This window comes from Alosa alosa, chromosome 24 (assembly GCF_017589495.1).
Source record: "Alosa alosa isolate M-15738 ecotype Scorff River chromosome 24, AALO_Geno_1.1, whole genome shotgun sequence".
Lineage (NCBI taxonomy): Eukaryota > Metazoa > Chordata > Actinopteri > Clupeiformes > Clupeidae > Alosa > Alosa alosa.
In genome coordinates this window covers 3,004,772-3,017,592 of record NC_063212.1, presented here as the reverse complement: position 1 = coordinate 3,017,592, position 12,821 = coordinate 3,004,772, and the positions used below count along the sequence as shown (strand labels likewise).

Here is a 12,821-nt window from a genome sequence, read left to right as displayed (position 1 = left end):
TTTTTCATTTGTCAATTTTGCACAAAAATATGGAGTGTGCAAAGGCCATTAATCACTCACGCTTTCAATGCCTTGCTAGGCTTTTCAAGTAAGAATCAAGCAATCAAAACATTGGTAATCACTACATAATCCAAGACCCTTAATTATACTATATAAGACCCTGACCAGTGGCCACTCTTTACATATATTTTAGACTTATGAAACTATGCACCTAGTACTGTCTCCTCCATATTAGTGGACTGCTTGCAAACAGCATCGCCAGCCTAGATGGAAAGGGGCTGACCAAACAATCTCAACGACAGGGCCAGTTATTGCTGTTTGATTACCACCTCAAACGTGCATTCAGTTCTGTTAACCTTTGTAATGGAAAGGCTAAGGTAACATTGCCCTCTCTCCTGCATTGGTGTCTGAAGGCTGAGTGATGATGTGTTGACATTTTGAAGAAGTACAGCTGAAGTTCACATTTGTGAATCAAACAATACACTTCCGTGAAAGTCACTTTAATGTTCATATTTGTGTGCTATTTTTTTTTTGGGGGGGGTAGTAATGATCCCTTGGAGTGTTCTATTCACCCTTGAATTGCTTGCAGCTTGCAGATGGTTCTACCATGATCCATGTTTGGTTCTTGCAAGATAGTAAATACTCTCTGGATGGCAAGAACCAAAATGAGATGCTGTTATTTTGACGTAGAACCTTCATTTGTATGCTGAATGCTGTATTGAAATCTGTACCAGCCATCTACTGAATCCAGTGTGATCTAGTACTCTCTCACGCGCCTTTATCATTCTTTTTCTGAAGGGTCCATAAGGGACATGTGTGTATCTATCAGTCCCAAAGCCCCCTCCTGTCAGAACAAAAGCCTGAGATGAGGGCCAAGAGAAGCTGTGTGTCTGTGTGTGTGTTATGGATTTCTAATTGATACTCTCAGAAGCCAAGGGTCAGGCTAAAGGCTATTGTTGTCAGGGCAACGGAGTGATATCAAGGCCTCCATCGCTGTAGTTATGGGGGGTGACTCCTGGGTTATATGCTTTCAGCTAAGTGAGGCAAGTGTATGTGTTTCTGCATAGCTTGTTGTGCATACCCTTTGTGTCTGAGCATGTATGGCTGGGTGGCAGTAGGATTTATGTTTTTTTCTTAATGTATAACTTCAGAAGACCATTCAAGCTTTATGTGTTTTTAATTGATACAATATGTACATCCAGTTCTTTCATAATGCAGGAAATCTGTTCTTTACATCTTTACAATGTTTCCTGTTCAACTAAAGAGGGTGAAGAGGAATTGGTTTTAATCTGAAATTACAGCAGTTCTCAAAGAAACATCCAGAAAGTGTAATTGAGAAAACAAATGGAAATAACCAGGAAAAAAAAAAACTTACACCTGTAAATACAAACAGCCTCAGAGAGCCAGCTCCCCCTGCAACTACACGAGGGGTTATCTCATCCCATCACCAAACACTCTCACTCACACACACATGCAATTACACACACACATGCATGCACACACACACACACATCTGTCAGCCCCCTCATGTAGCTGCATACCTTTTCCTTATGTGCTTTTTTGTGGGTTTCCGTTTCCCTAGTGACCAACAAAGGCCACAAGGTCAGGACCCAGAGATGGTGGGTGCGGGGTGAGGGGAGATCAAAGGTAAAGTAAGCCTTTGATTGGCTCTACAGCAGAGCAGGGGCCTTCTAGCCATTAGCATAGCTGCTAACATCCCCATTTTCAATTGGGTGACTGTTAGCATTCATGCTGAAGCTTGGAGAACAGACTGGGGACCTGAAAGCTGTGACCAGATTAAGCTGATCAGATTTGAATTCAGTTAGCCTAGCCTGGCTTGAAAAGTCTGCCAGTAGCCGCAGTTGTTAAATGTGGTTTTGTTTATTTTCCCCATCTTTGTAAACATTTTAAAGTAAGGCTAATTTTTTTTTTTTTCAATATAGTTTCTGTTACAAAAGGACCATAAAATATCCCCCGGATGCTATTTACAGTAAAATACACTTTACAACTTTACATTTATTAAAATGTGAATAAAAAAGTAATATATGTTTTAATTCTTGCCAGAAAATCATAAAAGCTTTGTATTAGTTAGCCATTGAGATGCAGCATAGAGTGCTCCCAGCACTAGGAGGGGAAAATATTGTCTTACTTGCATTTCATCCATAGTGATCAATACTGTGAAATTAGTTTTATGACATGCTCCAGTCCCAGCGACTTGGGAGAGAGGGCTGTGTGAAAATGACCAATCAGAGCTCAGAACGGTGACAGCTTTCAGGCACCCAACCCCATCCCCATAGTTACAGGACGAGTGATGGTTCTATTCGCAAAGGAGCCTGGCAGTCTGTGCAACACACAATTAACTGGAGAATTAATCCTCAAAACAACACAGAAACAGAAACATTGGGTATGTTGTCGGAGAGTTAGGAAAAAATAAATGACAATTAAAAATGGGGTGGAAAAAAATATCATTGCACAATCACAACCAATCAGGCCTTCACTTGCCCATGGTGATGTTTCCATGCCAACAATAATAGCATCACAGCGACTGTCAGGCATGTGTAGGATTAAGGGATAGAACCGATGCAGCATAATTATTTTATGTTTTGTTTTATATAATTTTTGCGTTTCGTAACCTCGGGGTTGGTTGGTGTGGATCTTTTATTGCTTGAGAAGATGGCACGTGGGCAGGGCACAAGAGCAGGTGAGCGCTTTGCACACACTTGTAAGACAGAATATTGGGAAAAAAATGCAGCAAATATCCCTCACCTTTGGCAAATTACATCTTTCAAAACAAAAACAAAAAAAAAAAATACACAAATCATTGTAATACAATATATATATGAGCATTCATTTACATACAGATGCATATAGTACAAGATTAGCAAAAAAACAGTTACAATTTTAAAAAATAACCTATGAAGCAAAATAATTATGAAGACACATTTTTTGTACCACAAGTGCTTCAGCATTCTTGGCACCTGCAGCTGTAGATGAATAGGGTGCTTTCCATCTGGAAAGTCAGAAACGGAGGGAGGGGAGAGAGAGAAAGAAAGGGAGATACAGAGAGAAAAGGTTTCACATTTTGGCATGTCCAGTTGTACCATCCTGCTGTTCCCAGAGGTGGGGAACGTAGGGCAGCCTTGCTGAACCAGCAGTGAGGCCTCCCCCTCTTATACCCCCTACGCAATCTCACAATGGAACGTTCCAGTGGCAGCCATCTTCTCTAGCACGTTACTGAGGTCCATTTTAGTGTCTCTCCTTCTCTCTTCCCTCTCAGTCAGTAGGACTACGGCAGCTGCACACAAAAGCCATTCTTTCATGTGCTCCAGGAAAAAAAGAAGGGGGTAGTTCTCAGCTGCTCTTTCAAGTGTTTCCTTTTGTTGTGTTTCCATTCATCAGTTCATTGATAGCAAAAAGCAAAAGAAAGGCCGGAGAGGAAAGAAAACATTCGGGCCTTGAGATTAACAGAGCCACAGGCAGACAGAAAAAAATTAATCAGAGCAGTTTGTAAAACATCGGATGATCAGACGGCCGTCTTGCCAATATCATGCAATAACAGCCCCGCCTACATTCGTTGAGAGCAACAAGCTTCAGCCAATCAGAGTACTCCTTTTAACACTAACACCTGTCTAGATTGGCTTGCCCTGTGGAATTCCCTATAATATTAGCTGAGTTAACATGAAAAATCAAGCTGATATGGAGTTACATTATGGCTATCCGTTTTCCTTCTTGCTCTCCTTTCCTTTGCAACCTTGAAGAGAGGGTTCACGACACAAGCTAAAAGATATTGAAGATAGTCGAGCCAGTCTGTGTTCTAATTCTATTTACCACAATTTTTGCTGATTTTATTCTAGTGTAGACGTGGCTGTTGAGTCAGAGACCTTGAGCATTAGAGCTTGCAGAATGACTTCCATCTGTACGGCCATCTTTCCCTTTCTTTCACATGGTTTGCCTACAAGAAGTCTAAGACTTATACGCTCTGAAGTCTATTCTTACTAGAAAGTCAGTGGTTTGCAATCAAGGAAGGCATGCATGACAGCCAAGTATGACATCCAGTAGCGTAGCTTTGTTTGTCATCTTTTTCCCCGAGGACCTTTAAACATGTTCTGCACTCAGTTTCTACATTCACATGGGCCCTATGAGGTAACCTCTACAGTGACCCCCAAAAGGCTCTTTGATACAGAACTGACAGTTGTGTAGATAGAGGCCGAAAAGATTCTGTCCCAATTCAGTGCCATTTGAGTTACCTGTGTCAGTGATATGTCTTCACTAAAGAGGGACAAAGACATCTGAGGCGCATGTCCCGAAGGAACAAGGTGTTTTGGAGACATCGTTTTGAGCATTTAGGAGAACAAGCTAAACCTGGACATTTAGAGGTCATGGTGAACTCTCCACTAGTGCCTATCAAAGGGAAATTGGTGCTTTGTTAGTCCAGTGACAAAACTTATGGCTCAGTTTGTGACTACACTGGAACTGGTTAGAATTCCAGTTCTAATTCCAGACAGTGCTAAAGGCATATTCTGTGGAATTCTGTTTTGAGCAGAACTCTAGAATTCCAGTTATAATTCCAGACTGTGCTAAGGGCATACTCTGTGGAATTCTGTTTTGAGCAGGGTAGAATTCCAGTTCTAATTCCAGACTAAGGGCATACTCTGTGTAACTAAGCATTTGTGTGCATTATGCCATCTTCAGATTAATCTGATCTAATGCTGAATGCCAGAATTACCAAACGAAGAAATGAAATGCTACAGTGAGATAAGCGGAAAAGAAACAAAAATCTCTGGATGTTTTTTCTCTGTGAGTGAAGTGAAGCCCCTCACACACACACACACATATGCCGTCTAGGGCCTGAAACAGCAGTAAACTGAAATGACCGTAAGGAAAAGAAATAACATTCCACTATTAAGACTTTCTTGTGAGCTAGGGTCAATAGGTTTTTTTTTTCTTATTCACTTGTCAAAGACGTTCTCATGCAGTAATTTACAGTAAGTTTTTTTTCTCTGAAAAGAAACACACGTTTGTTTATATGCTCAGATAAGGAAAAAAAAGCTATTCATGTTTTTCCTTTTTTTTTTAGACATAGGTTAATTGTTGTCTTCAGGGCAGGCAGTGTACACACACCAGGCACAGAAACATGCCAAAAACACTTGCATTGCTTTTTTTTTTGCATTCTACTTTTGCTGGCCGTGATGTCATCGTGGCAGACTAGCGATTGTGTTTCTTGTTCCTCTTTTCTTTAGGCAAGCCCCCCCCCGGATCATCAGGGTCCTTCCAAAAATCCCCCCACACAAGCCTCCCACTGGCCCTTTGTGGTAATATGATTGAGCCGAGCCACAGTGCTTAGACTGCAGCGATGACATCACAGAGGGGCCATAATGGGATTGGGTGACGAGCTCAGGTGAATAGAAGCAGCACAGCAAGGCTGGATGGGGGAGCATGCGGGGTGGAGGGGGGTCTCACAAAGATGGGAAGTCTGAATGGGGGCGGGGTGGAGGGTAGGTATAGCTCAGGGTTGCAGTCAGATCAATGGAATGGGGGGTGGGGTAAAGGAGGAGTACAGAAGTCAAGTCAGGGAAGGTCTGCAGGATCATGTAGTTTTCTTGCATTACTACGTTTTGTACTTCTATGCAAAGTTTTTTTTTAGTTCTTTTTTTATTATTAATTATCACATTTTAGGTTTAGTTACTTTATACAAGAGTATGTCACAAATGAGGCTTGTGTTGAATCTTCCAGTGCTGGTTCTGTTTGGATATGGAGAGACATGGCGATATGCATTTTCACAGCATACACATACGTATATTCATCTACAAATATCGTATATTCATTATAAATATTGGTATATTGTGTATATATGTTGTATAATTTGTCATATATCCAAATTATTCACATTTTGTGCTCAGATGCCTTTCAAGACGCAAACTTCTTTCCGAGCCTTTCTTCCAATAGCTTGGAGACTGCAAACTTTTCGTGTTTTCAAATACTTTGTGTGAAAGAAAATTTAATTTTGTTTTAAACATATTGCTTTTAAGTGTAGCAATATCAGGAAATCACTTTTCTCCTATATTAATGTAGTTATACATTTTGAAAAAGTTTCATGAAAGAAAATTATCAAAACGAGTCATAAAAATTCACCTAACCACTAATTATGCAGATGGCTGCAGTTACGTGTTTAGCTCCTCATTTGAATCACACACTTGTTATTTAATATGTGTGTGCGTGTGTGTATGGGAAGGACAAATATTTATCTTTCCTCCCTTTAAGAGCTGAGTATATCAAATGCATTGGCTCAGCCATAAAGATACAGCAGTTTCTCTACTAAAAAAGAGAACACAGACAGGCTCTGGAGAACATATTAAGCCATTGCCCATTTCTGCCCAGTCAACTGTAGCCTCACAGTTGATTATAGATGTTTGAGACTTGCTCTAGTTTGAAGTGTCTCCACAGGTCAGGGCTGTTCCTGGGATGGAGAGCACAAACAGGAATGCTGAGATTGGTGGATAGTCCTTCTTCTTACAACACTCTTACATACTGGGGCATCGTCCACTGCTAACAGTTAGAGAGCAGAGGGGACTGGACGTGATATACCAATCGCTAGCTCTCCTAAGCTCTCAACATTCTTTTGTGAGGGGAATTAGGTGTTTGGACTATTTTTCTATACACAGACACGCACACACATACACATAAAATTACAGTTTACATGGCCTAAGATGGACAAGAGAAGGCAGGGTTAAAGGATGAATGAAAACATTAATATGAGAGAGGAATGCAGGCTTTTTAAAAAAAAAATAGAGAAGGCCCTTCAAAGAGATGTAAAATGGCGAAGTGTCAGGAAGAGCTTCCAAGAAATAAGAGTGCTGGGACACACTCTAACTGTCCCTTCGTCCCTTTTCCTCTCATACACTCACTTTTCTACACACTTACACACACACATGTTTATGGATGACTTGCTGTGCTTCAGTCATGACCCCCATTCGTGGCTGCAGGGGCCAACATCTTACCCCTGGCTTGCTCAAGAATGGTTGCCTTGGTGATGGAGGTCTGATGGTCTGTGGTGGTGGTCTGCCCACTCTCTACCGACCAAAACAAAATGGCCACCAGAGGCAGATAGGGGCGGGATGGGTGGGCCGCGTGCAGGGCTTTTGTTCGGAGAGGAAATGAATGGTTGGAACTGGTGGAATGCTGATGATCCAAATGGAGGGTGAAGCTTGGATGAATGGCAGGGGGATCGAATGACAGAAGGACGAAGAGTGGGGAAAAACACAAGTGCAATTAAAAGAAACAGGGTCCCATTTGTTCTACAGAAGAAAAACAAAAAAAAGAAAGAAAAAAATATAACATCAAGTGATCTAAATGTACAGAGGTACTACTGCTTGTTGCCTGAACACTCACAATGCTATTGTTTTTTTTTTTTTAAGTATAAAATAAAAAGATTATCTGGGGAAAAAAAGCCAAAGAGGGTTTCTGGTGGAGGGGTAGCCAAAAATCATTGCCTGAAGACTTTTACTTTCCTTCCTCTCTCTTTCCTCCCCTCTCCTTCTCACCTTCCCCCCTCTCTGTCTTATATCTCCTCTCTGCTATCTCTTGCTCGCTCTTCTCTCTCTCTTTCCACCTCACTCTTCGTGGAGCTGCAAGCGGTAGTGGTGGTAGCGGATCTGGAAGAAGAGGCTCTGGAGCGTGGAGCGTGGCGTGCCGGGGAGTGTGTGGTCCTGGCTCTCGCCGGCGTGCCGGAACCCGAGCGACTCGTACAGCTTGTGCGCCGCCAGCTTGACTGCGGTGGTGCCCAGAACGACAGCCGAGTAGTTGTTGAGCACGGCAAACTCCAGCACACGCCGGCCCAGTGCCTTGGCGATACCCTTGCCCCGGTAACGCGAGTCCACCGACATGCGACGCAGCTCAACCGTGTTGTCGTCCTCGCGGCCTTGTGCCGCCACAATGCCCACTATGCGGCCCTCCAGCATGGCCACCCAGAAGCACGAACCTGGACAGAGGGGGGCGGGGGGCACATGGAAACGGTCAACACCACGGTTATCACCATTGTAGGCAAGTCAATCACATTGGTTAGGCTAATCATTTCAAAGGTTATACAGTTATATTCTTTAATTGCTTTAGTTAAAGGGATATTCCACCATTTGGGGAATTACACTCATTTTCCACCTCCACTTTAAACAATTGATTTTTACCTTTCTCCAGTTCATCCAGCCGTTCTCTGAGTCTGGCGATACCACTTTTAGCTCCAGCCTAGCATAGATCGAAGGATGGAACTATACTCTCATCCCGGCGTAATAATCAAGGAACGTTGCGAACGTACCATGGGCGCAGCAGCACAATGATATCATGCAGCACCTGAAAATAGTCCCCGTAGGCTAACTTCCAGCACAAGGTTGAGCTGCAGCAGACGAATTGGTTAATTGCTTGAATTTCCCCTTGGGGATCAATAAAGATGTAGAACAAATGGGACCCTGTTTCTTTTCATTGCACTTAAATGCTAGGCTGGAGCTAAAAGTGGTATTGCCAGACTTAGAGAACGGCTGGATGAACTGGAGAAATCAATTGTTTAACTCAAGTGGAGGTGGAAAATGAGTGTAATTCCCCAAATGGTGGAATATCCCTTTAATACGAGAGAAGCACACAACCACCATGCTTAAACTATCATGACAGTTAGACTTAGTCACAAAGGTTATGCTAACAGATGCCATGGCAGTAGTACTAACTTCATAATTGCACTCTCAACCACTCTTTGTGGTTATGCAAAGATAGGACCTATGCCTACTGTCAGTTCTTTTTGATTCAGATGATACACTTGTTCTCAGTCTCACTTCATAATTCATGCCTGTCTAGTCATATGATTACACTATCATTACAATTGCACACTCAATCCCGATGGTTATGCTAAGAATCACCCCTTCACTATGCCCAGTCTAAATTCAGCACTGCTTCAGTAACCCCCTTCAAATTCAAATGATAGACTTTCTTATTGTAGATATCAGTTGTTGGTGAGATTTTGTAGGTTTATAATTATTTACAGTTAGCCATCAGATCATTAAAATATCCTGTTATATTTGCAGCTCAAAGGACAAGGGCTAATATGTTAATTTCCCTTGCTCTGTTATGCATGTAAACTTTGGTTAGATTGCTCAACTATAAATACAGTTTCCATGGTAACACTCTGCCAAAGATGGTGCCCTGGCTTTCTCACTACATCCTTTGCTGTCTGGTGTAAAGTAGCCACCTGGGTTGCCTTGGCAACTCTAATGCACATGATTGTCAGCACTGCATTGTGTACACTTGATCAAAAAACAAAGAGAGAATGTGGCAGGTGTTTTTTTGTGTGTGAGTCCTGATAAGGAATAGCTGCTTGGTGACAGAGGTCACAGTGGAAATCTGCGGTAATGTCTGGCATTGTGTGCAGCGTGAATATAATGATTGTGTGGGTCTGTGTCTATGGGAGAGAAAGAGAGTGATGAGTGCTACTCAAATGGCTGTAATGAAATAGTAAGACTTCTTAACAGTGAGCTAACGTGAATGAAAGAGAGAGAGATGAGAAATACAGACAATGAAAAAGTGTGAATCTGCTTTGCATCATATACTGTAGACAGGAACATTCTCAAGAGAACATCCACAGCACAGAAGAACACAAGCGATTATGTTTGTGTGTCGGTGCCCTGGTAGCTTTTTTGTCAGCATGCCAGGTGAATGTAAATACAAATATGATCTGTTGTCCAATACACACACACACACAGTTACATTAGCACAGCAACAAATTAGCTGGTTTGTGCCTGTTGCATAACCCCAAACGGCTGTGTCAGCTCTGTGTCGCTCGAACACACAGCGGGCACGCACACACACACACACCATGCTGCAATATGAAAGAGCTGCGTCAGCTCACACACTCACATTCTCACACACACACACACACACACACACAGGCACATAGCTGTAATCCCTAACGTCTGTGTCAGCTCCCCGCAGTGTAGTCAATTGCTGGATCAATACCACTGCTGGCCTCTGAGCACCTTAGTCTGAACAAAAGTGTGGGGGTGTGCCAGATGCATAACCTGCTCAGCTATCATCCCCCTGTACATAGTCTCCGTATTAATGTAAAGAATTAGGGATTGGCTATAGGTTAACATAATGCAGAATTACTATAATCTACAAGCTACAGGCAAAACCTAGTCTTTAAAATCACCTCCTGTCTTTCTCTCTCATCAAAGACTTATACAATATAAAGGAGATACATGAAAAAGAAAAAAAACTGCTAAATATTTATATCCGAGGATCTTTTTGGTCACGCCAGATCCATCAGAGAGCTCCAAAGCCTCCCGTGTGGCCCATCTGTTTAGGGTGGGGTGTGTGTGTGTGGGGTAGCAAGGGCAACAGAGGGTGAGCGTGAGGTCCCAAAGTGGTGCCGTGACTCCTGCGATGTGGCGCGGGCACATTGCGTCAGCGCAGCTCCGTAGATTATGACCCCTGTGTCTGTGGGGATTAGGGGATTAAGCCCCCTGCTCTGTACGACGCGCAACAAAACAAACATCACACACACACACACACACACACACCACCACCGTGCTGTGATCGCAGCATGGTTGATGGAGGGAGAGGGGGGGGGGTGAGCGAGAGAAAGGACAAGTGAGAGAGGAAGGGAGAGGTGAGAGAGGCAGAGGAGCGAATATTTGTTTTGTTGTAGGACACTGGGAGGCCGAGTGTAATCCAGTGATGTTGGCATTTGGTGGCAGACTTAACTGATTAAAGGGCAGATTTGAGAGTCATTGACTCACTGCGTGCGTGCATGTGTGTGCGCGCATGTGTCTATGTGTGTCTGTGTGTGTGGGAGAGGTTCTTTTTGGTCCGTAATTTCACAGAAGTGTGAGGAGTGTCTTGGGCTACTACATGTTAAGTATGACACATAAGCTGGAACACAGGGTGCAGAATGGCTTATCCTGAAACTGTCACTGTCTTCCTACTACTACACTTCAGTGCCCTAAACTCCACTGCCTTTCCTGCCTTAGAGGTCGGCTCCAGAGAAGTAGCTGTTGACTACAGTGATCCTAAGTCTATTAGAGTGAATGACTACAAATGGCTTCCTTCTCTGGGGCAGCCAATGTCAGGTTCTGTCTCTTTATCTCTCTCTTTCTCCCTCTCTTTCTCTTTGTCACTCTTTAACTCACTCTCACACACACACACGCACTTCCATCTGTCTTTGCCCCTGACCTGTGCCAAAGAAATGAAGACTGTGTGTGTTTGTGTGCGTGTGAGTGGTTGGTGCATTGGCAAACCTGCCCCACTTTCTCTTGAAAACCCTGTTCGGTGCTTCAGAGCGTAAACCTGCTGAAAAAGGCTCAACACTTGCACACACACACACACACACACACACACCCACACCCACCCACACATGTTGCGGTAATTAAGAATGAATGTCATCTTGATGCAGAGGATATAACTGCTTCTTTTAAGGCCAATTTCTGATGGGAGCTTGACTGGCTTTCACAGCTTGAAAAGCTGTTTTTGTGTGTGTGTGTGTGTGTGTGTCCGGCCACCCATCAGATCAGCAAGGAGAGACAGAAGGTGAGGCTAGACAAGTGTCTGGAGACACCCTGCGCCAAGTGCACACACACACACACACACTGTTCTGGGCTAGTCTTAATCTCCATGTAAGAAAAAGGAGAATGATGAGATTAGATCTTCTAATTCTCTAAAAATGAACACCTAATTGTCAACATCTCATTTCTCTGCCAAAGGGGAAAGTGAATCATCATATGGTTGAAAGTTTCTCTGTGTTTGTGTGTGTGTCTGTCTGTCTGTCTATGTGTGTGTGTATGCGTGTGCGAGAGGGAGTGAGTGTGTATGTGTTTAATGTGTGTGGCTAAAAGCCAAACAAGATCATCCTTAACACACTCAGTCTCTTAAGCGTGTAAGTATTTATCTCATTTTATGTGTGTGTGTTTGTGTCTGTGAGAGAAAGAGTGTGTGTGTGTGTGTATACTTCCTCTTTATCTCTTACCATCATTACTTTGATCTTACAGATAACTGTGTGTGTGTGAGAGAGAGAGAGAGAAAGTGTGTGTGTGGGGGGCTTATCCATCATGAGCTATATGTGATCAGATCAGATTGGATGGGTATTTAATCAGATGCTGCAGATCAGATTTCCCTTCAAGTGCTTTCCTGAAATGTGATGAGTGAATGTGTCTGTGGGAGTGCGTGTAATAAGTGACAGGCGTGCAAAGCATGCTGCGATATCTGCATTGACCCTCCCTAGGGAGCAGAGAGCATGTGGGCAGTGTGTGTCTGTCTGTCTGTTCTCTGTCACATACACACACACACACACTTATGCGGGGCTGCCCTGACCCTCTCTAGGGAGCAAGGGGCTTGCAGGTGGTAAAGATCTGCTGTCAGAACTGCCCCGAGTCAGCGCTTTTCACGCTCTCCATCATTGCAACCACGCCCAGACATACGACACACACACAGCCAAACATATGGCACACACAACCACACACACATATGCCCTTCACACATACACATATATGCGCATACACACTTGTACAATACAAATGCTGAAGATGCTTACACAACACAAATGCTAAAACATATTACACACACACACACACATTTACATCAAAGCCATACCCAAAACATATTATACATGCAAATACATACACGCTCTCTCCAAATGCATACACACACCCATTTCCATACACATTTACATCAACAAATATAGCTTATGATGTGTTGATGTATCTCACAAATATTCAAACATTAGATACATACACATTATTTCCCACACACATTCACACATGGCTGTCCTCTCACACGCACACACTACAGGC

At 43.1% G+C, this 12,821-nt stretch overlaps 1 protein-coding gene across 1 annotated transcript in view; it reads right to left on the bottom strand.

The window, feature by feature from the left end:
* Nucleotides 1–5,478: 5,478 nt before the first annotated feature.
* Nucleotides 5,479–12,821, bottom strand: part of nat8l (N-acetyltransferase 8-like) — a 20,549-nt gene continuing 13,206 nt past the window's right edge. The window contains exon 3 of the mRNA XM_048236430.1: nucleotides 5,479–7,978. Coding sequence (XP_048092387.1) covers nucleotides 7,611–7,978 — 368 coding nt within the window. The 3' untranslated portion in view covers nucleotides 5,479–7,610. The remainder of the gene's footprint in view (nucleotides 7,979–12,821) is intronic.